This window comes from Callospermophilus lateralis, chromosome 8 (assembly GCF_048772815.1).
Source record: "Callospermophilus lateralis isolate mCalLat2 chromosome 8, mCalLat2.hap1, whole genome shotgun sequence".
Taxonomy (NCBI): domain Eukaryota; kingdom Metazoa; phylum Chordata; class Mammalia; order Rodentia; family Sciuridae; genus Callospermophilus; species Callospermophilus lateralis.
In genome coordinates this window covers 91,160,444-91,185,827 of record NC_135312.1, presented here as the reverse complement: position 1 = coordinate 91,185,827, position 25,384 = coordinate 91,160,444, and the positions used below count along the sequence as shown (strand labels likewise).

The window sequence follows — 25,384 nt, the reverse complement described above, 5'->3', positions numbered from 1 at the left end:
GAATCTAAAGAAGTTAATCTTATAAAAACAGAGAATAGAATGGAATGGAATAGAATAGAATAGAATAGAATAGAATAGAATAGAATAGAATAGTGTTACCAGAATCTGGGGTGGTACCCAGAACCACTGTTCCACAGAGATGTGAGACACAAATAACAGAAGTACATGTGGTTACAGTCCCATACTGTTGGGGAAAGAGAAGATGTTGGTCAAAAGGCACAAAGTTCCTGTTAGACAGGAGGAATAAGTTTTGGAGTTCTGTTGCTCAGCATCACAATCATAATTAATGATAATGTATTTGCAATTCTTTGAATGTTCCCAGCACAATTCCTGTTGAAATTTAATTCCCATTGTGAGGTAATAGGAGAGGAAACCAAGTGGGATCTTTAAGAGATGATTGAATTGATTAATCCATTTATCAATTAATAAGTTAATGAATTCTCTCCAGAGGGCATCTGTCATAAAAGCCAGTTTGGTTCTGTCCTTTGTATGCATATTCCTTTGCCAAATATGATGCCCTGTGCCACCTCAGGACCTTGCAATCCCCACAAGAAATAATGATCTCACCTATATGACCCCTCAACCCTGGGCCTCCCAGCCTTCAGAGCCATGTGACAAAATAAGACTCTTTCCTTTATAAATTACCCAGTTTTAGATATTATATTATAGCAACAAAAAAAATAAACTATGACACTATTAAATTGCGAAAAGACTATGACAATGCAAAATTTCTAAGAGTAGACTTAGAATGTCCTCACCACAAAAAAAAAAACTGAAACATAAATAAGGGGATAGATCAGTATTTTATATATATGTATATATACACATACACAGATGTATACGTATATGAAAACATTACACTGTACCTCATAAGTGTATATAATTAGTACTTGTTCATTTAATTAGTTTTAAAAATTCAACCCAACCACTTTTATATCCTGTGTTTGAATGTGCTATTTAGTGTTGTTCTCTGAAAAACTGTCATAGAAGTCTTGTTCTACTTGTCTATTTTGGAAGAATAGAAGAGTCATATTCATCAATATAACTCTTGGCTATAAACTGTACCTGAACTCAAGTAATTCGTCTATTTTTGAATCCTCAAAATGCACCCTACCTTGCCTTCACAGAAAACACGCTCATAGGTTGATAAGTGCTTATAAACCTGACATATGATCACACAACTTTGCACCAGGTCATCTACTCTTTCAAGAGCTACTGGATATTCCACCACTGATAGAGGGTTTTGTGGCTGCAACCATGTATGAGTTATGGGTTGGTTTGAGCTATCACAAGGCAGGGGGATTACTTTCCTGAGAACTCCTGGTGTAAATCCACCAGTTGCAGATTGCTCAAATCAAAGCTGATGCCCTACCTTAGCTCCCAGCCCTAAGTTCAAATGCAGCACCCAGAGGTGGGCGTAGCCTCCCCAGCCCCAAACATCTTGTTTTTCCCATGTTTATGCTGTTTTCCAATACTACAAAAATATTTTATAAAATATTTCATAAAGTGAAAACTAGAAAAAGGAGAAACTATACTAGAAGAATAGTCAATCAAAAGAAAAACTAATTCAGAGTAAAAATCAGAAATACATCAAAATGAAATGGAATAAAAATCATTTCTTAATAACAACATTGAATGTAAATGGCCTAAACCCATCAACCAAAAGACATAGACTAGCAAAATGGATTAGAAAGCAAGACCCAACAATATACTGTCTTCAAGAGACACCCCTCATAGGCAAAGACATTCAAAGAATTAAGGTGAAAGGATGCGTAAAAAATATATCATTCACATGGAATTCATAAGCAAGCAGTGGTTTCTATCCTTATATCAGATAAAGTGGACTTCAAACAGATGTTAAACAGAAGGGACAGAAGGACATTTCATACTGCTTAAGAGAACTATGCATCAATAAGACATAACAATCATAAATATTTATGCCCAAAACAAAGGCACATCTATGTGTATCAAACAAATCACTCTCAGTTTCAAGAATCAAGTAGACCACAACACATAATACTGGGTAATTTTAACATGCCTCTGTCACCGCTTGATAGATCCTCCAAACAAAGTAAAGAAACCATGGAATTAAAAAATACAATTGCTGATTTAGACTTTACAGACATATATACAATATTTTATCTATCAATGGCTGAATACACTTTCTTTTCAGTAGCACATGGATCCTTCTCTAATATAGACCATGTTATGCAAGCTATTACATATATGGGCATGCAATTGTAATATTACCATAATAAACTTTTAGCATCTGTAGGGTTATTTTATTAGCTCCCTTTCCACTGATATTAATATTTGTGTTCTTGCTTTTTTGTTGATTAAATGTGTTTGATTTTTATCAACTTTTAACTGTATTATTTCTTCTCTATTACACACATTTCTGCTCCTACTCTTATTTTTTCCTTCCTACTACCTAATTTGAAAATAATTTGATTGGTAATCTAGCCTCTTTCTGATGTAAGTACTTTAAGTTATAAATGTTCATCTGTATATTGTTTTATCCCAGAAACATTCTGATATTTAAGCATTTATTATCACTTCATTAAAAGCACTTTTTATTTACTTGTCTTGTGCTTTCTTCCTTAACCTGTGAGATATTTATAAGTATGCCATTTAATTTTGAAGTAATTAACATGTGGAAGTGGGGTTCTATATACCTTAAGGTGATTGATTTCTAATGAAATAAATCATGCAGGAAACACAGTCTGCATGATTTCAAAGTTTTTAAAAAAGTGATGAAATTGCTTTTTCATATTGATTGTGTTAGTTGCATAAGTGTCAAGAACATGTCAAAACTGATCAAATTGCATACTTCAAATATGTGCATTTTATTATACTTCAATTTTATCTCAATAAAGATATGTGGAAAAAAATAAAATCAGCATACTATATATCAATAATGATCAATTAGGAAATATAATAGGAAAAATATATCATTTATGAGACTGGTAAAGATATGGAGTATATCAACAGAACGTTTTTAAAAATACTTAAAGAATGGATTATAAAACATAGAAAATCTGAAATAGCATAAAGATGTCAGCTGTCCCTCAACTGAGTTCCAAGTTCAACACAACATCAATAAAAATCCCAAAAATTATATTGATATGGAAGAAAATGACAAAGACTTTCTCATTGATCAAGCTGAATTAAACTCCTCTGACCCTCTTCTCTTATTAGACCTCAATCTTGGGCTCCCAGTTGTAGCAAGAATCCTGCTGAATTAGTTCATCTAAGAATTTCCCACCCTTGATATTTGATCACCCTCAATATCTGTAACATTCCTCATTGCCCCTGGCTTGCCCTCAGCAAGAATTCTAAGTTGGTTTGACAAAGCACACCTCCCCTTGATGTCTCCTATTAGCAATTTTCCAACCACTGACCCCACACACACAAACACACGCACTCTGCTAATAAACAATAAATGCACGGCTGTCTTTGCTGTATTTGGAATTGAATCTAATCTCTCTCTCCTTTCATCAGAGTTGACCTCTATTGCAATAGTCTTGAATAAAGTCTTCCTTCACAGTTTTAACAAATGTTAGAATAAGTCTACTTTAACACAGATTACTAAGAAAAAAGACAGATCAACCAAAGATAAATAATACCGATGAACAGGAAACATAAAAGTAAACATGGCCAATCAGTACATTAAAAGATGCTGAACTTTATCAACAATCAGAAATATTCAAAGAAAAATTGCAAAAGGATACTATTTCAAACTCATTAAATTCTCAAGAAAATTTTTTTTTAACTCTGAAATTTCCAAGTATTGCTAAAGATGTGGAGGAAATGTGACTTCCTTTTTTTTTTTTTTTTTTTTTTGCTGATCAGACGGTCAATAAATATAACAATTTGAAGAATAATTTGTTATTACTCATTGAAATTAAATATGTTCATAGTCTGTGACCCATTTCTTACACATCTCACTATATACCCAATCTTTCTCACAGACGATTAAGCCCTAATGCCTTAAGTCATTCACTACATAAAACAAATTAATGACTCATCTGTGCACACAAAGTGGTACTATATACTTAAAAGGACAGAAAACTCCATCATAAATGCCTAACTTCCTACAATACATGGGATATTTTCATACTCAGAATTGTTCTGCCTCAAATACTATTATCACCCTAGCCTCAGTCCTAGACAAACTTTCACGCACAGGCACAAAAAGACGTGTAAGTATCAAAGTGTTTTTTAGTATCATAATGTAAAATAACACAATATGTTGTTTATGGTTGTAGAGCTATATATAAAATATAAAAGCATGAATAGATATGGGAAGATTGAATTCATGAAAATAATATTAATGAAATATATGCATAATTGAATGCTATAAAGCAATGAAAATAAAACAACCATCCCAGGCAGTAGTAAAAATTAATTTTATATACATCATTAAAGAATGACCAATAAAAATAAATAAATAAATATAATATTGAGCAATAGAAAGCAGATAAAAATATTATATTCTCTATGAAAAACCATTCCATAATATTAGGTGTGAAAACAACAGGGCACAAGGACCACAGAGGGGCTCAAGGGAGGCCTCTGAATTGCAGGTGATAATCTGTTTCATGGTCCAGGTGATGGTTATACAGGCAGATTCACTTTGTAACATTTAGAGAGCCCTACAATGATGGTGTGCGCATCTTCCTGTGAGTATACTTTGCCTCAATAAAAACATTTATCTGGAGAAAATTGTCTTTCCTCTTCTTCCTACCTCTCTAGGACTTTCTACCTGCTCCTCTCATTTCTGCTAATGACACCATAATTTTTTTTCTGTAACCCAGGGTCATATACTCATTTTTGGTCTTTCAACCCCAGCAGACCAACTCTTGCCAAGAGCAATCACTACTAACTGGACATTATCCCGAGTTGGTTCAGTTTGTCCAGAATAGATCTTGTTCTCTCTCTCTTTTTCTGCATTTCATACATCGAGTTGGAAATCAAGAAGTATTTGGAGTCTTATCCTGATAATATATACCAAAAGTTTCTGTCCATTTGAGTTATATTCTCCAAATGCAATTTTAAAGATTCTTAGGTTTAAATTTTATATATATATATATATATATATATATATATATATATATATATATATATATATATAGAGAGAGAGAGAGAGAGAGAGAGAGAGAGAGAGAGAAGAAATTGGTCAGGGTTTCTCTGGCAATTTCTAGGGAAATAGGGAAGGCCTATCTAGAGCTATCTTGTCTTTGAATAACTGTTATTTCTTTTCTTTTTTATTTCAAGATATTCATTTATTCAACAAAAATCGTGTGTGTGTGTGTGTGTGTGATGCTATATACAGAGGGAAAAGAAAAACTTAAGTTTCCAAGTTACATCCAAAACTCAAATTTTCACAACATTTTAGTTATGTTAGATCTGAATGCACATATCAATGAATTAAGCTCCATAAAAATATTAACCATTTAAATGTTTATTGCATGATTAACTTAAACAGGAGCCAGACACGTGATTTCTGCCCACATCCTACATGAGCAGAGAATGGGTAACTGTCAGAGGTGTGGGCCGGCTACAAAATAAAAGCAATGAAAGTAATATTAAGAAATAAACAGGAAATTAATTGAAATGGGGGCGCTTGGGAGGATAGACCTTATGTGTCTGATCCTAACAAAGAGGAAAGCCCAGGAATTCTTTATCTATAGAGGTACACACCAAAGGGAATCAGTAAGGAGTTTCCTCAGAAAAACAGGCTGTTCAGTGCTTGGCCGGTTACACCCATCTCCTGGCAGCTGTGTTTGATCCTAGGGCTGTGAGCTATGGCAGGGGGCCAGTGTGATCTGGGCTTTCTCAACCAGGGAATTTCACCTAGGAGTTTCCAGAGAAACAACTTCCCTGACTTAATGGCTCAAACAAAATCCATAGTTCATACATGGCTTCCTACATTTAACTAAAATGTTGCCTTTTCCCAAGGTAACAAAAGCAATCCCTGACTGAGGCCTGTAAGCAACTCTCCACCCTTCACACAGACAAAACAGTACAGATTTGGAATCTTCCAAAGCACCTTCATACACATAATCTCATTTGATCATCCTAGCTGGCCTGTGAGTTGGTGGTACTAATGTTTTCTCTATGAACTTCACATGCATTGACATCTTCTATATGAGGACAAGAATGGGGAGGTCCAAGCTGACCAAATAATTATCTGATGCAAGGAGTCACAGCAGACAGACTTCATTCCTCCTGACCCTGCTCTATCTGACCTTTCAACTACCATTTTTATATTTTGCACCATTAAATTTTTCATCTCTACAATTAAACTGTTATAACATTTCTATACCCAGATTTTAAAAATTAATAGTGCCAACTAAAACCCTTAATTCAATTTTAAGAGATGTGATGTGCCCCAATTATTTCAACTATGTGACAAACATCTTTCATACATAATCAAGGCATTATTGCTTCATGTTCTTTCAAATAAACTGAATGTGTCAGATTGTGATAGATATAACTGGACTTATTGGGTGCAGAGTTAGACAATCCTGTCAGAGAATCTGGTGCAAAGCCTGATAATATCATCATTCAAGTGGTAAATTAAATTAGACTTTAAAGTTCTGTTCCATTAAGTGAGAGTTAATGTTGTAAATTCCTTTAATATATCTGACAGATCAATGGCAGGCTGGCAAGCATCTATATTCAGATAGTTATCTTTATTAAATTAGCTACAAGTTTCAAAAATCACTTTACTTTCTAGGAAAAGTATTCAAGTTGTAAGAAAGACAAATAACAGAGATGAGAAGACATGGAATTCTGTATATTTTTATCTTCTTGTTGTATTATTATATCTGAGAGGGAAAATATACAAACAGATTCAAACATCTGTGAGGTTTAGTTTACAGGGTAATCTGTATATACTTAACATTTAAAGTTGAAGCTATTCCCAGAGGAGTGAAAGGTGAAGAGATAGGTCTTGATGAGATGACTATGATAAAAAGCCAATAAAAGAAAAAAAGTAGATGGAAGAAGCAGGAAGACATAAATTTATCACATGTGTGCAATGTGTCCACACTATGTTGCATGGTCAGCCCATAATACACCATTTGATTTTCACAAAAATTGAGTAGTTAAGGATTTTTGCTCCTCACTTAACCAATAAGCAAACAAAGGCTCTGAGTTGTTAACTGTCCCCAAATCACACAATATAACTTATTGCTAAGATGTGAACACTGGGCTGTGAAACTCCAAGGCCTCTTAGCTTCTTCTCCAAACCCAGCAGCTGCTCAAGAGCAAGGAGATTCAGAGAGAACACCGGGACAGTGATAGCCACAAGACAGTACTGGGTCACTGAGACCACCTGGTGAGACTTCCCTGATGCAACAGGGAAGGCATGGGTTCCTGAAAAACTTGCCTTCCTATTCCAAGCATTTAGTCAGTAAGAAGTGCTCCAATACTAACAACAGGAATAGCTCAGAAAAAGAGAGGATGAAGGAGGTTACAAATACAGAAGGCTGCCCAGATGAATCACTTGTACGCCAAAGAGAAAGTTCAGAGAAGAGGCAATGAGTTTAAAAATTATACACGATTCAGCATTTGGGGAGATGAAGAGGAGGAGGAGGGAGCACATAAAAACTAGTCAGCAACAGACAGAGATCAGGGGACAATGGTCAGCCACACCCTGAGAATACAGAATGTCTTGGTTTAAATCCTTTCTTTCTACCTTTATGCCCTGGGGTAAGTTACTTAACTTCTCTGGATGTCAGTTTCCACCTCTATTACAATGGAAATAATCCAAGTTCCCAGAGATTACAAATAGGGATCTCGGGTCCTCACTGAAGTAGGAACAGGGAGGACTGAGAACTTTGTGGAGCATTAAAAAAATTAGACCAGTTTTTATTGAAGATGTGGGATGGTGTTAATAGAGATGAATAAAAGAATAGCTACCATCAGTGGAGTGTGTGCTCAATTTGGAGGGATCCAGGCACCATTTTCACGTCTTCAGCACCACTTAGAGGAGAGGTGGATTAAATGGCCCGCAGAGGGCAAAGGAGCAACAAGGTGGACCTGGTGAGAACAGATTCCACCCACAAAGGGATCTGCCCAGAGTCCCTCCTGACTGCCCAGCTGTACCATCCACCTCTGCAAGCACCCATCAAACAAGCTGTAAAAATCACTTCTTAAGTAAATTTGTATTTTTTGTTGTTCGTTGATTATGGGGGAAGATGAAAAGAGAAAGATGAACTCTTTTCTTCACAGATAAAAAAAATCAACAAGAAGCAAAGCGATGCTGGCCCCAGAACCGCAGAAAAGTTTAGTGATTGGAAGCACCAAGTACCGCTGAAGGTAGAGGCTAAAGAATAAAACTAAAAATAAGAGAATTGGTTGCAAGTTAATTTCAGAATCAGTTAGAACCTCAGATCTTTCTTTTCCAGCCAAGGACTGCAAAGCAGGCATTGCAAGCGATTGAATGGAGATTTACCCTTTGGGGAAACTGAACCAGAGGATGTGAGAACTCAAAGCAAGCTGAAGGCTGAAGTCAAGTTCAATGCTGGAGACAGGGGTATACAGTCAAATATTGTTAGTGTTCCAACCCCCTTTTCCTTCCCATTTCCCAAAACAAGCAGCCAGGAAAGAATACTCCAGCTTTCTTACCACCAGGTAAAAATGAAGGAAAACCAAACTACTCAAAAGAATAGTAATCAAGACCCACATGTATGTGCACAGAGGTTCCAATTAGTTTTCAAATCAACCTCATACTCTAATATATATATATACATAAATATGTGTATATGCATATACATTAAAATGTGTGTATATATATGTGTGTGTGTTTTTCTATACATATGCATTTTTTATTTTCTATGTAAAATATATCATATTTCTGTTATCAAGGGCAGAAAGTTTGTTGATTCTGTCCCACTGATAGATTAACAGTACTTAGATCAGTGCCAAGTATGTATCACATATTTGATAAATACTTGCTGAAGGAATTACTATGTGTTTAAACTGTTATACTCTCACAGAGACCCAAACACTTCAAAAATGTTCTTTTTTTATTTGAAAAGTATTGCTTAATATGAGTTATTGACAAAGTAAGTCTCCCTAGCATCACCACACTTAACAACTAAATTCCACTTCACTGCACCTCAATTTTAAACATAAAATTCCCAATAGCCAACTTCTAAAAAATGGCTGAATTAATTTTTCTTTTATTAGAAAAACAGGTGTATCATATCACATTCTTATCATCATCTATTCTTAAATGAAAGCACAAAAGATTTCATAAGGAGACTGATTACAGAATTTTGGAGGAATAAGCTACACTGTCCCTCCCATAGCCCTGAAGAGCTAATGCTTCCCTTCAAAGACCATACCATTCCTGGGGAATCAGCATCTGGTAAATACAGTCCATCAAAAGCTGTGGAGCAAAGGGAGAAAACCCCACCTAACTACATATGTACCACTGAAATGAATATTCCACGTGGCTATGTAGGAAAGTCAGAATGAAGAACAAAGCAACATAACAGGATGTGATGTGACACATTATCTTGTGACAATAATTGAATAACTGGAGAAATAAAATCCTATACTCCCCCTCTTCCTCCTCTTCTCCTCACCTTTCCCCACAAACACGCATGCCCCCTGGGTACCCTGGCATTGCACAGACACATGCACACACCACACGGACTGCAACACCTCTCATTTCCTGAGTCTGGAGCAGCGATATTAAGGAATCTCATGTCATCTGTCTAAATACTTAAGTTATAATCAAGCTGAAAAATTGTTAAATGCATCCATGAGAACAAATTTTTTAAATTGTGTAAAGCTATCATTTTTATATGACTAATCAAAGACAAAATACCAAAGACCACTAAATGTAACATTCTTGCATAAAGACTCTTCTGTGATGGGCCAAATTGTTTGGCTGAATAATAAAATAATAACATCCCTATTTCATATATTTTATTTATTCTATAACATTTCTTTTGTTCTTCCTACATTTCAAAAAAATCAAGAATCGTACTGTTAAAAATCTATATTTACTACATAATTCATGTTCTATTTGTAGCAATGCCAAATTAGACTACTTTTCTTACAATAGTTAAGTTGTTTCTTACTTTATTAAATTTGAAAAAAAAACTTCAGCTTTAGTTGAAACAGTAGCAACTAAAATTGTCAGCAAAATTCTTAAAGCTTTGCTTAGACTCCCATCACATAGGTTAAATTATTTTATCATACAAAAATGTAAGAAACAATTTTAATTTTATTATTAAAATCACCATCATTTATATTATAAAACCTACTGTCTCTTGAAGCAATATCTAGAACTTTAATATACATTGTTCCTTGGATTCCACTCCTTTTCCTGTTTTATACAATCAAAAGAAAACAAAATAGTAGTATGTTGCTTAATTTGTAAAATCTTGCTTCCTTTAAGACTCTTCCTCCAATGAAATGTCCAGAAAACAGTTTTCTTAAGAACTGGTGTAGTCCAGGCACAGTGGCACACACCTATAATTCCAGCAACTAGGGAGGCTGAGTCAGGAGGATCACAAGTCAAGTCTACCCTCAGCAACTTAGCAAGGCCCTAAGCAACTTGGTGAGACCTGTCCCAAAATTCAAAAAATTAAAAGGGCTGGGAATGTGGCCCAGGGGTTAAATGCCCTCTGGGTTCATTCCCCAATATTAACAAACAAACAAACAAAAAAAAAACTGGTCTCAGTATCACTTTTGCATTTCATCTCAAGGCCGGGTACACAGCTGCTATCCAAGCATGCACTGTCTCTGCTTTCTTCAGTTGACCTCTTATTCTTGGAAGTATATTTCCAGAAGTCTAGTTCATTTTACTCCTTCAGTAGATTGGTAGTTTACATAGATGTATGATCCCACAGTTAATTTCATTCAATATATTGAAGGAATTGGGCCCCTGGCTTGCAGTGTTGATATTGGGAAATTCCACATCATTCACCTGCCAGCTCTCTTGTAAGTGCCCTGTTTAATTTCACCCAAAGTTTTTAGAACATTCTCTTCTCAGATACTTGTGTGACTAGTTCTTCCTCTTTACCCAATTCTCTGCTGACCTCTTTAGGGATCTTTCCTGACCAGTCAATAAAAAGAAGCTCCCGCATGCCACTCTCACATCACCATATTTGATTTCTGTCAAAATACTTATTACTGTCTGATATTTTCTTGATTTACTCTTTGCTACATGGTCTGTTTCCACCACATAAACTGTGAGGTCTATGGGAATTCGTTTGCTTCTGAGTCACCAGTGTTTGGGATAAGAGCAGATACTTTAAAATGCTTATTGAATAAATGAATGAAAATCCCGTTCACAGCACTACTACCAGAAGTAGAGCAAAAATAGCCTTTTGATTGTATTCGTATGGTACCTAAAACAGGATCATGTCTAGGACCCCACCTTTGTAAGAGTGCTTAGATTTAGTACAAACATGTCATCCATAGCTAGTCCTAAACCAGGAGACTGACAAATTTAACTACATTTGAACTTTTGAGCAGTTTATTTGTTAATAACAAATAATCAATTTATTTGTTAAAAAATATACATATTAACCTCTTAAGAAGCTAAAGCCTTTTGGGAGATCCTCCTGTGCAAGTAAAAATATTCCTTTCAGCTCACTCTGATACTTGAGGCACATTTGGCAGGTAACTCAGGCTGGTAAGTTCCTGAATGGTTCTGACATCAAATTTTCCAGAGAGGTCACACTGAGGTTCTGCTATGGTTAAGGAGGTCCTCAGCCATCCAAATATTTTAAATCCAAAGCCCTTTCTCTTCCATGCTTTGTGAAACAGGACTTGGGTATTCCAATGGAGAACTTGTTCAAGTTTGGACCAAGTTCAAGCTCTTTCTCCACAGAACTGTAGCCCTCCCTCAGAGTAAGAATTCAAGTTGGGCTCCAAATTTCATGGTAGAGTATCACCTCTGCCATCTAGTATCTGAAAGATTATTAATCATTGTTTAAACCAGCAAAATAACTGAATGACACTTCCTGAACCACCATCAGAGTTCAACCATGATTTCACTATGATCTAGTATTTGCCAAAAGTCTGTATAATACAAATAGAATTAAGATATATAGTGCAAGGAAGGGGTTGTGATTTTCTGTTTTTGTTTTTGTTTTTGTTTGTTTTGTTATTGCTGTTGTCGTTTGGTTTTGGTACTAGGGCTTGAACTCAGAATCATGTAACCACTGTGCCACATCCCCAGCCCTTTTTTAAATTTTTTATTTTGAGATAGGGTCTCACTAAGTTGCTTAGGATCTTGCGAAGTTGCTGAGGCTGGCTTTGAACTTGGTATCCTCCTGCCTCAGCCTTCTCAGCCACTAGGATTACAGGCATGCATCCCTATGCTAGGCACAAGGAAAAGTTTTAATTATCATTCTCTAAGTTCTCTCGGCTATGCCCTGCATTAAACTGTATCTTCAGAAAGCAATATCCTTGAGTCAAATTATCTTTTCCCCCCTCCAAAAATAAATATCTATTAAGTTAAAGTTAATGTAGTCATCTTGTTTCTAGTAGAGTTACATGAGAAAGGAAATCCATAGGTTTCAGCAGATAGCCTCAGTACTCACTCACTTTGACACTTAGAAGCTGAGTGTTCTTGGATTTGTTATGTCATCTCTCTAAGCCAGTCTTCTAATGATAATGGACTTGTACCCTAGGCTATGAGGGACAAATGAGGCAATTCACCTAATGTTCCAGACATAGTCCTTGAGCTTTTAATAACTGTTTTTGCAATTATAAGAAATTATTTGAAATCCCAGAGACTCAGGAGGCTGAGGCAAGAGGATTGCAAGTTCAAGATCAGCAGCAAATCTGTGAGTCCCTAATCAAAAAAAAAAAAAAAAAAAAAATGTAAAAACAAGGACTAGGGGTATAGCTCAGTGGCTAAGTAACTGTGGGTTAAATCCCTGGTACCAAAAAAAAAAAAAAAAAAAAAGGGAAAGAAATTATTTCAACATTTTCATATTATTTGCAAAATTTTGGTTTAAAGCATCATTCATTACATTGCATAAAATATTTTTCTCTTTGGTTTGTAGAATCACAACAGTGTCTCTTCGAACATACAGGTAGGGAGAAGTATACAATCAACCGTGTTTTCTTTCTAGAAGGAGACTCAGGTCATTTGTCACAATAACCTCTTTCAGGTATCTATTTTCTTCTATTTCTGCCTCTTAGTTGGCTATTCTTTTCATTTTTAAGGTACACGTTTATATTGTGTTTGTCTTTGTAGCTGGTAATCTGCCATTTACTAGCTGAGTAAACCTGGAGAGGTTATTTAACACCTTAAGTTTCACTGTCTTCACCTGTCAAATGAGAATTTGGAACATGCTTTGTAAAAACTTCATTGAGAGACTCGTGTATAGTTAAATAATCTTAGAGACCAGTGAAGCCCCAGACCACCAAGTAATTCATAATCTCTTTTTTAAATCACTTTGTTTGGAGCAAATATGTAGAAGGAAAGTGGGGAAAAGATGCAGACTCACATTCTACTTACCTCATATTTATAGGAAGAAGTCAGATACACCAAAATGTACAAAATGCTGGCTCTACAGTATTCACAGCAGTCTTTGCATAGTAAAAAGCACAGAGTACAGTAAAGGAAAAAATGAAATCAACACAACATACCTGGAGAGAGATTACACTGACATTATCAAAATGAATATGTCCATTAGGCTCTGTGACAGCAGGATTTGCATAGCACGTCACACCATTGATTGCAGGTAACGTTTTAGGTTGATGCACTTTTTCTTGAGGACCAAAGTCGTCATTTCCAAAATGAGTATGATCATTCTACATAAAAAAATGAGTATGAATAGGTTATAAGACAAAAAAAAAAGACAGCTCACACAGACAAGCAAATAGTTTACTGATTTTCATTTAAAGACAACATTTTTTATTTCTGGTCTTAGGTAATGCACACTTTTTAGATTTATAACATCTCTCTCTGTTTAAATGTATTCTCATTTATTAGATTCTGTCGCTTCTGTTTTTCATGTTAGGGTACATACACTTCTCTGTTTTGATGAATATGAATGGAATATAAATTATACACATCTGTTACTTGACATTAAATTGTTGGTACTTGTTCCAAATTCTACAATATGAATCAAGTATTTTCTTATACTTGTCAACACATTGACCTTTTCATTCTCCTCACATACAGGAGTCCAATAACATAATTCTAAGAACAAAATTCCTGCCCACATTAAGGAGTTTTAGAGGGTAACATATCATATGCTTTAAAGTCCATCTACCTGACCGTATGTCTTTAATAACATCTTCAGTGTTCTTTCAAAAAAGAAAAATATGTAAAATCCACCAAACACAGCAACTGCTTTCTCAACATAGTTGTCAACTTTAGGATTAAATCCAAATGCCTGAGGGAAGAAAAAGGGCAAGTCAGGTAAAACTAAGTAATTTAACATGATTTTTGGAAAATAATACCATAATTTGTCAGTATACAATTTTCATCAAAATTCTAAGTCCACCTTCACATCCAAGTAATATCAGGAACTCACCTGCCAAAATCACAAAACAAATATTCTGAAATTTGAGGAGCCAAACCATATGGGATGGCAGAGAAATCTTACAACCAGAAGTCATCCCATTAAACAAAGCCACCAGATGATCTCACAGTTTCTTCCCTAGAACACCTAGGGCAATATGGTTTTGAAAAAGTCAGTTTTTAGCAGTGAAGAAGCAGCACTGATTCTCATCTTTATGAGACAATAGTAGATCTAAGTAATGAAGACAAAGAGATATTGACTACCCACTTTCTCTAAAAGTAGTACATTTTCCCATGATATCCAGAGTAGAGAGATCTCTCCCCAACTGCCCCACCACACACACATAGAGAAAGATGAGAACGAAATAATCCATTGTTGAGGACAAAAAAGACAAGAGTTGGAGTTTGAAGTCACAGAGAGTCAAGGTGTCCCTAACACATGGAAACATTAACTTAAATAAAATAGGGGCAGAGAGTTAATATGTAAAAAGTAAAAAAAAAAAAAAAAAAAAAAAATCTAAATTCGTGGTATTATTTTTGGGGAAGAGTGGAGTGGGGCTACTGGGGATTGAACACTCAGGGACACTTAATCACTGAGCCACATTCCCAGCCCTATTTTGTATTTTATTTAGTGACCAGGTCTCACTGAGTTGCTTAGTGCCTCGCTCTTGCTGAGGCTGGCTTTAAACCCATGATCCTCCTGCCTCAGCCTCCTGAGCTACTGGGATTACAGGCATGCACCACTGCACCCAGCTTGAGGTATTATTACAAATACAGATTTTTTTTTGGCAGGGGTTGGGGGGTATACCAGGAACTGAACCCAGGTCCACTTAAGCACTGAGCCACATCCCCGGACGTTTTTTATAAATTTTTTGAGACAGGATCTTGTAAATCCTTAGGGCTTCATTAAATTGCTGAGGTTGTCTTTGAACTTATGATCTTCCTGCCTCAGCCTCCCAAGCCCCTGAGATTATAGTCATGTGCCACTGTGCCCAGATTCTTTCTATTAGAAAATTTTCAATAAAATGTAAAACCTTAAAATCATAGATGTAAAATCTCTAGTCTACATGTAATACTAGTTGGTTTGATTTTTGTGCGTGTGTGTGTGTGTGTGTGTGTGTGCCTGTGCGTGTGTATCTATGTATTTGGTGCTGTGAACTGAACCCAGAGCCTTACACATGCTAGGCATGTTCTCCACCACTGAGCTACCTCCCTGACCCATTTGTTTAATTTCATTGGACTTAAAAGCAAGAGAGATGATAAATATATATTTATTTATTGTGTTATATTAAATGTATAAAATTTATTTTTAGTCATAAAACCTGCACTGTCAACTTAGCTATATTATTAGTCAATTGTATGATTATATCAAGTCATTTAATTCTCTTGGATTTTAATTTTCCTCTCTATAATTGAAGGTTTGAAGTAAATCCTCTCCTAAGTTCTTCTTGTATCAAACAATAATGATAAAATCTATAACTCTAAGAAGTTGTACTCCCATTTCCTTAGAGGGCTGTGAAAACTAAACAAGGTTTTAGTAATTTTCTAAAACCTCCTGAAATATTATTTTGTCTCTGTTTGCAGGTTGTCTCTCTCTCTCTCTCTCTCTCTCTCTCTCTCTCTCTCTCTCTCTCTTTCTCATTTTCTCTCTCTCTCTCCCTCCTTCCCTCCCCATTATGTGTAGAGAGATACAGTCTGTGTATGCACAGATTTCTCTAGTTCTCCTTTGTGACTTCCTCTACAATTGTCTCTTTCTTTTTCTCTCCTCTTCAACATTTCCTTTCTTTTCTTCTCACTAATTTCCTTCTTCTATTACTTTTTCCTATATGGCCATTATATATATATATATGAAATAAAACATACATACCACTTGTCGAATAATTGAATAGTGCATGGTAATCAATATCAGGTCAATAGCACATTTTATCAAAGAAAAAAATAAGTTGCTATTTATTTATTGGCCCACAATTGATTTTTTTTTCCTTCAATCGAAAAAGAAGGAAAAGGGTTGTTAACGATGCTCTCACTGATCCTCTGGTAATAAATACAGAAGGGCCTTTTGTGGTATATCTTCAGTAAACCTGACATTGCATGCTCTTAAGGAAATAAATAAATAAATAATGAAACCAGTGCCCAGAAAAATTAAATTCACCCAAATGTGAAGCACAATAAAGTGTTAACGGCCCCCAGAGGTGTCCCAGAGCTGTCTGAGCACGTCCTGGTGGCTGGCCTCCTAGAATATTAATTTTGTCTCTGACACTGACAGCCACTGCAGCTTCAGACAAGCTTTTACATTTGCTATGATTCAGCTTTCTCTTATCCAAAACACTATAAACCAGACCGTAAAATTCTGAGAGAATTATGGAGGTTAAAACTGTATAAAATGCTAATGCATTTAAGAGAAACAATTATTCATAGAAACCAACAGTCAACATCCTTACCTCTGGAATAAGTTGGAAAATTGCATTTGAAAAAAGGGTCCCAATAGCCAGTCCCACAAAATAGGTCAAAATTTTGGGGAAATAAGACTTCTTTATCAGTGGAGTCAAAATTAATCCAAGGAGAGATGCCAGGTTAATAATTGTCACTGACAGGAATCCATATCCCCAAACTGTGGGTCAGAGGGAAAAGGAAGTCACAATTAATCAGAGCCAAGGAGTCAAATGAAACCTTACTGTACATCACTTGGAAAAAACTTCTTCTTTGAAAGCCTGAAATGGAAACCTTCTTTAAAACAAAATTTTTGCAATGAAAATTATACAGAAAACTGAGAGCATATAACAGCATAATAAACATTAAGAGAAATAGTGTCTGACCTTCAATCTGTCCTAAATCATCATTATGGGATCAAAGAGTTTTATAACTTGCAGGAACTTGGGAAGTATCTGGAACAGTGACCAAGAGTCTGAGGTCCACCAGCTCCACGCCACTGAGTTTCATCTATGATTCAAGGCCTACTTCTATTCATGCATCCTAGAATCTGGACCAAACCATGGTTTCTCCTAAAAAGAAGCCTTCAATTTTCAGCTTTTGTAGGAAGATAAAGGAAGTGTGAGTTTCAAGGAAAAGGTATGGGATGACGTGCAAAGGGCAGGGGTAGAGGCGAGGTGGGGTGTGTTAGCCTCCAGGTGAACATCACTGCGGAAGCTGAGCTTGTCATAAGCATTTGTCTGCAGACTCCTGAATGCACCTCCTGGGAGAAGACAGAAGCACCTATGTCTCCCACTCCCTGAGGCCTCCCAAGACCTAGTGCATGAGACACAGGAAGTGAGCACTTCCTGTGGGGCTGGAGGGAAGGTGGCTGCATTGCACAGTTCACCTTGCCAGGCCCAGATCAAGGCAGAGATTCTTGGGACAGATGGAAGTGGCGCATCTTTCATCTTTGGACACCCAGGGCCTGTTGGTCAACAGGTACTCAGTAAGTGTTGCCTAGAGTGAAATGAACAAATGCCGTCCAAAGTTCTAGAGCTAAGGGTAGATGTGACCTATGACCACGGGGCCTCAATTTTCCCTCTTGATCTCGAGAAATCAGTTTAAGGAGAAAATAGAAATGCAAGTGAAACATCTGCAGCGCAGACTGAGACACAACATGCCACTGGAACCGTGCAACGTGTGGCTTTGCCGATGGCCCCACACACTGTTCACAGAGAACAGTGTGAAAGAGGAGAAAGCTGCCTCTACTGCCATTGCTTTAAAATACACAGAAAATACTTTTAAATGTTGGACCAATTTTCTCCTGGCACTCTCAGAGGAATTCACTGGTGACAGCTAAGGCTCAGTGGGCATTTGCCATGTGCCAGTACTGTGCTAAGCCATCAACGGGTATGAATTCATTTGTTCCTCACAGAGCCCTGTGAGATGAGCACCACTATTACTACCTCCTCCATACAATTGAGGAACCAAAGCACAGAGGATTCAAGTAAGCTGCCCCAGTCACACAGACAGGAAGCTGGCTTTCCAACCCAGATCATCTGGCTCCTGAGCACACAACTTTAGCCCCATGCTTCATTATTTCTGTAGAGTTCATCCAACTTTTTAAAAGCCCAAAGGATTCAACAAAACTGTAAAAATGTATCCTGAATGATGCCTCATGAATACAAGATTACGCACCATTATTCTAGTCCAGTATCCATGAATAAAAACACTTAGCAAATATTCATGGAGCCTAGAATCTGAACCAAACCATGGTTTCTCCTAAAAAGAAGCTTTCAATTTTCCATGTGGGGAGCTGGAAAAATTGTGTGTCCCTGCACACAGGGCCATGTACTAAATGAAAAGGACAGAGAATAAATGGCAATATCTCACTACAAAAACCATCACGCACTGACACAATGACTCTGTCTTCTCCAGACTCTCTCCTATCAGCTCCAGACTCTGGCCATGCCCTTCAAAGTCTTCAACAACCCACCTCATTCCCATTTACTAACTTATCACCAAAAACAATACCGGTGCACTCCCCTCAGACTCTCCGACACTATGTATCCACTGGTAATTTCCCTTAACACAAATGGCCCTCAATCCTATCACCAGCCTTCACACATTTATTCATCAACAAACACTTCTAATCTTATTGGGTAGACAAGATGTCTACATGTTGAAAAATAAAAAGACAATTTTTTTTTTTTTTTTTTTTTTTTTTTACTACGGAGTAGAGGAAAAGTCACATACTTATCAAACTCATCAAGATTTCCTCTGAGGACTCTTGTTCCAATATTCACTTAGTACCTCCATAAATAGAAGAAATACCAGGATCAATTTCAATTTGTCCATCTCCACTAGTCAATTCCATAGACAATTGGTGACCAAAGCCTATCAATTCTGCTTTAGATATCTCTAACTTTCAGCTTCTCATTCTTCGTGCTTGTGGGAATACAGGTCCTGCCATCTCTTACTCGTTCACCTGATGCAATATGACAGCTTTCTGTCTGGACTCCCTCCCTTTGATTGACAAGGCCTTCAAACTATTATACCAAGACATAAAAATGATAACTCATGCCCCTATTCCAAACCACCCTTCCTATACCTTTCTCCTCAACATGGTCTCCTCCAGAAAGCCTGTTTTCTGTTTTCTTTCTCCCCGAGGCAACAGTCTCTTGCTCAACAAGATTCTCACAGCTATTTGTTTGAAGTCGATTGGTCAAAAAAAAAAAAAAAAATCAATTCATCTCCTTATCCCATCTTTTTAATCTTCCTTGCCTTTGTGGACATTTATCAGAACTATCTGAGAAGCTGGGAATATAAGTCATCGCATGCTAGGGACACTGCATAGAGATGTCCCTTCGTGTATTGGTAAGCCATAATTTGAAAAAATTAAAATCTATTTTTCCACTCAACTAAGACACCAAAGAAAGAACTGGTATGAACATTTTCCTTGTACTTTTCCATTTACTCCTAGGACTTACTCTAAGGATCTGTTTCAGAGAGGATACTTTATATGAACTCTGAACCATTTTAATAGACTTCCAAGGAATATCAGTAATAATAGCTAACCTTTACCAAATGCCCACTGTATGGGTCAAAGAACTTCACTTATTTTTAGCTCATCTATTTATTACAACAGCTGTATGAGATAGCTAGCATTATTATCCCTACTTTACAAATTAGGAAATATGATTTTATTATTATCCCCATTTTATAGGGGTTTTGTTGTTATTGTTTTTCATTGGTTGGCTGGTTTTGTTGGGAGGGGGGTTGGTTTTTGGTTTTGGGGGTATTTGTTTTGTTTTGTTTTGTTTAGTAGTGCTTAGAATCAAACCCAGGACCTGTCGTGTACTACACAAGTACTTGAACATAAAACTATTCTCCCAGCCCCCCCAACTTTACACATTTATAAACAGTCTAAACTTCAATTTCTACTTCCCACTCAAAGAGCAAGCAGCACAGATGGTGTTTAGCAATGAAAACTCTGGAGGCAGGGGACTTATACTTAAAACCCAACTCTTCCCTTTATGACTATCATAGGCTTGTCCTTGACTTCACTAAGCCTCTGTTATTTAAATTGCAGATAAAAACAGCTCCTATCTCAGAGTTTTTATAAGAATAAAATAAAATAAATGCTATTCTTGTAACATAGTAAGACTTCAATAAATGTTGTTTATTATTCTTTCCAAAAAAATGTAGTAAATATATCATCATGTAAATTTTAATCCATTTAGATCATTGGTGTACAGCGAAAAAAACAATAAACTTGGAGTTAGGTGCCCTGGTCTGTCTCCTACCTCTGGTTATTATGCCTATGGAAACCACTAACTCAGGAGTGTGGGCCTAGGTCATTGGTTTGAACAGAATAATCTTGAAATAAAATTCTATTATTCTTATTTATAATCTGAATTAAACAGTGGTCTGTGAACTCATAACAAAATGAGGCAATTTGGGGCCATGAAGTTATTGCTAAAATGTAGTTCATTTCTCTCCTAGAGATTTGAATTTACTATTAATCTCTTACACTCATTGATATAATTATATATATATACATACACACCCACATATACATATAGGACTTCAAAAAAATCACACAATGTAAGATCTCCGAGAAATGAGGCTATTTTATCTTCCCACTGAAATATCAAAATAAACACACTGAAAAAAATTCTTGTATCCTGACCCCATTATTGCTTTTATTTTGATTTTTTATTCTCTTGGATATACTCAAACTTGTCTTGCTATTAAATGAACTGGTATATCAAGATTTGGAATCTTCCAAAGCATCTTAGTACATATAATCTCATCTGATTGTCCTAGCCTGCCTGTGAGTTGGTGGTGCAGTTAATCATTTTGAAAAACTTTTCCTTGTGGGAAAATAGCACTGCACAAGGGCGAGGGAATAGAGTGAACCTAAGTAGGCTTATATAAGAACAAAGACATAATTGTACTACTGTGCCCAGGGCACTTATATATATTAACTCATGATGCTCCCAACAATCTATAGGAGAAGTGCTCTTACATCCATTTTTCCAATGAGATGGCTGAGGCATAGAGACATAAGTTGCTTAAAATCATACAACTGCACTGAAATAAAACAATTGATTGTCACATCAAAAAGGAAATATATTGCCAAATTAAATAGATTAGTAGTGCCAAGTACTCTGTTCTTGATATTGGGTCCTCAATTCAAGTATTAGGTTCCTTTCCGGTCTTGTAATTAAGAATTGTTGACTTTTCCCTTTATGACTTTACAATATTGACCCTAGAATTCCTGCTTCCGACTTCCCTGTTTTCACCTTTTGGTTTCTGAACTGGAATAACCTTTGAGCAGTTAAGGTTAAAATCACTTTTGCATATAGGTAATTACCTACACAAAGTAGGAGATTTCCTTTTTCTGAAGTCTAGCTTCTTGTACTCAGAATTATATCATGTTAGACATATTTTATTTTTAAAAAAAAAAAAGATATATTTTATTTAACAGAACTAATAGCATTTATGTGCCAGATAATATTCTAAGTACTTGTCAAACATTAAGTTATTTAATTCTTATAACAGCCCTATGAGAAAGGAACTGTTTTAGATGAGGAAACCGAGGCATCAAGAGATTAAAGTCATGTGCCCAACACAACTGGATACTTACAAAGCTGGAATTTGAGCCCAGGCGAGCTGCCTTCACAGTCTGTGCTATTATTGTCTATATTACTAGCAAATGTTAGAATATTAAAGCATTTGCAAAATTCACTTTTGAGTGTAAAGTACAAACTGTATCGCTAAACAGGCTGTATCGAAATATAGATGTTCTCTAGCAAAATATTTCCTTGAATAATTAGCAATTATTCACAATTGCTATTGGTTCAAAATTGAAATTATTTTTATTCACAAAACTGATAATTAAGTTGATAACTTATGCTTGATGATTTCTATTCTTCATATGTATTAATATAGAAGATAAATGAGAACATGGATTTTGAAGACAAGAAAACTAGGGTTGAATCTGGCTCTCCCAAACACAAGTTGTGTAACTTTCTTTGAGCAAAGGATTTCAAGTCCTTGTACCTCAGTTTTCTTGCCTATAAGAGCAAGTTTCTACATCAGAAAGGTGTATATTAAATGAGTTAATGTATGTAAAGTATTTGGTATCTGTTAAATAGAAAATACCACAGAATCTGGCTATTGTTAGCCGTTATTATTGTTGTTCACATATAGAGGATTGACACATACATACAAAGCAATCCAAAAGTAGGTTAAATGATAGTTCTTTGTTGAGTCTCCTCTTGTTTTCTCTATATTTACTCTCCTTGCAGTATCTATGTATACTCATGTTTGATGAACTTGCTCAGACCAGCATCTTGAAATGCCACCTCTATGATATTGAATCTCCTATCTCGATCTTTCCTTTGAACTCAACTGTGTGCACACCATTACCTACTAGATATCTCCATTTATGGGTCTATGTCAATACATAAGGCTGACTGTGCCAAATATTCTTAATCCTCACCACTCCCTTTTGTCTGCAATGAATGGCTCCTCCCTAGTCTTCCTCCCCAGAAATGGATACAACCATGTATTCAGCTTCTCTGGCTCCAAACCTCGACTCATCTTTCTCTTTCCCACATCTGCCCCAGAAGCAAACCATTTTATCACAGTCTCCAAAATCCATTCTGCATCTGACCCCTTCTCCCTAGTTTTACTTTCTCTACCTTAGTCCAAGTTCCCATATCTTAAGCATCCACCCCTGGCAATAGCCTCCTGACCAATGCCCTGGCTTTTGCTCTTCCCCCATGACAATGCACTCTTCAAATCGAAAGTAGAATCCCCCTTAAGGATTCAAATAAAACTGTGGCACTCCCAGTTTAGAACTCCATGTTGGCCTCACACTCTGTTCACAACAAACTCCAATCAGTTGGACCACACCCTCACAGCCCTCCCCCACCTGGTGTCCTCTGCTTCCAGGACAACACTTCCGTCTATCTCTGTCCCCTTCACTATGCAGAAACACAGGCCTTCTTGCTGCTCCTTCCTCAGCCAAGCTCACTCCCAAGCTACACTGTCTGCTCCCTCTACCAAGAAAACTCTGCCCACAGAGGATCTGCAACGGCCCACTCCTCCCCAGCCAGGACTCCACTCAGTTGTAATCTCACCCCTTGAACGTCTAAAGTCTCACCCACCCACACCACCTTCTCTGCCTTACCTATTTTATTTTCTTCTGAGGATGCAATGCTCTGAAACTACATTCTCTTATTTGTTTAAATGTGTGTTATTTTTCTTCTCTACTATGGGATAAGCCCCAGAAAGGCAGGAAATTATCCTTCATCTTCATTAATGAATCCTTAATGCAGAAAACACTTATTGCATGAATAAGCTAATTTAAAAATGAAAATTAAAATACCCAGGTGGAACAAGTAAACAATTTGGGGATGTTGAGAAATTGCATATAACTGGGAAATAGAACCATTGAACAACTGGTTTATTTCACTGGTGAAAGTATTATTCCACGTGCTTAAGCATGTGAACTGTATATTAAGCAACAATTACTTTTCTCATATTTTAAAATCTGTTCACAGCAGATTGTTCCTTAAAAATGGAGTGCTTATGGCAATACTGTTATACACCCTTGCAATCATTACTAACATTTTCTTTCATCTAAGATTATTAAAAGATTAATAACTCCATCCTTAAGCTTTAATCTAGTTCCCTTATCCCTTCACTGACAATAGCAGATACACTGGCAAGTTTTAGAATAATGTGATACAAAAATAAAAATAACATGGTAAGCAAAAGGTGATGGAAACTAATAAGTAACTATAAGACAAATAATTGATATGCAATCCAATATGTACAGCATAGCATGAAGTATATATTGTTTAAAATCAAGGATTAAGGTTTACAAAGTCTTTAAGTGATACTCAGTATAATTTTGAGTCAACAAGTACAAGATCATTATTTATGAATTTTAAATGAATTTTAATTCTAACTACTTTCAAAATATAAGTAGATTAACTAAAAGGAGAAAAAAACAGAAAAAGAAGCATATTAGCATCATTTCATACTGATTCAAAGACTTTTCAAATAAGGGAGAGAAAATGCTTCAATGTACCTTCTGAGAGGCTTGGTTTTGTTTTGTGCTTGGACCTATCTGTACAGGGGTGGAAGCTCAGCTGTTGTACAAGTGCTGGACAGATGGCCGAGAAGTTTGAGCTGGTTATCTGGGAGGCATTTGAAAATCCATGAAGGGAAAAGATCTCGGCAGCAGATAAACACTGAAACAGAATAAACCCAATAACACAACATGTTAATACTATAAAAGCACATGAACAAAGAGACATTGAATAGTTCAGCCAAAACCCACTACAGAAATGTACAGACCCTTAAAATAAGGAAATAGTCCATACCTCTTTAAACCTAGAAAAAAAAATAGCACAAAGTCATCTTAATCAACAGCCTGCTGATACCAGATAAAAATTACAGATTGGCCTGGATGTGTGCAAAGACTTTTAAAAATAAATAAATAAAAAGTGGAGCTGGGGTTGTGACTCAGCAGTAGAGCACTGGCCTAGGGCATACAAGGCCCTGAGTTTGATCCTCAACACCACATAAAAATAAGTAAATAAAAAAGGTATTAAAAATAATAATGATAAATAAATAAATAAGTAAAAACTATGCTGGGGTGGGCCTTAGTGGCACTCTTGCCTAGCATGCCCAAGGCACTGGGTTTGATCCCAGCACTGCGAAGCATAAATAAATAAATAGAAATAAATAAAAACATATCATCAGCATTCAAACAAAGAGTTTTGAGGCAATTTCAAATTCTCAATATTCCCTCCCGGTTTCTTTCTTTATTTGTTAGTTTGAATGGATTTTTATGGGAGCTATCAGAGCACCTATCGAATTTCTTATAGATAAACACCTGGTTCCCCACAATTTCATAGTAAAGAAATCCATCCC

General features: G+C 36.2%; 1 protein-coding gene across 1 annotated transcript in view; it reads right to left on the bottom strand.

Annotated features, from left to right (window-relative positions):
- Positions 1–25,384, bottom strand: part of Slc39a8 (solute carrier family 39 member 8) — a 71,314-nt gene that overhangs the window by 20,645 nt on the left and 25,285 nt on the right. Inside the window, exons 3-6 of the mRNA XM_076864099.2 lie at positions 24,537–24,699; positions 16,957–17,126; positions 14,265–14,387; positions 13,636–13,800 (exon numbers count right to left, since the gene is read on the bottom strand). Of these exons, the coding sequence (XP_076720214.1) occupies positions 13,636–13,800; positions 14,265–14,387; positions 16,957–17,126; positions 24,537–24,699 (621 nt within the window). The remainder of the gene's footprint in view (positions 1–13,635; positions 13,801–14,264; positions 14,388–16,956; positions 17,127–24,536; positions 24,700–25,384) is intronic.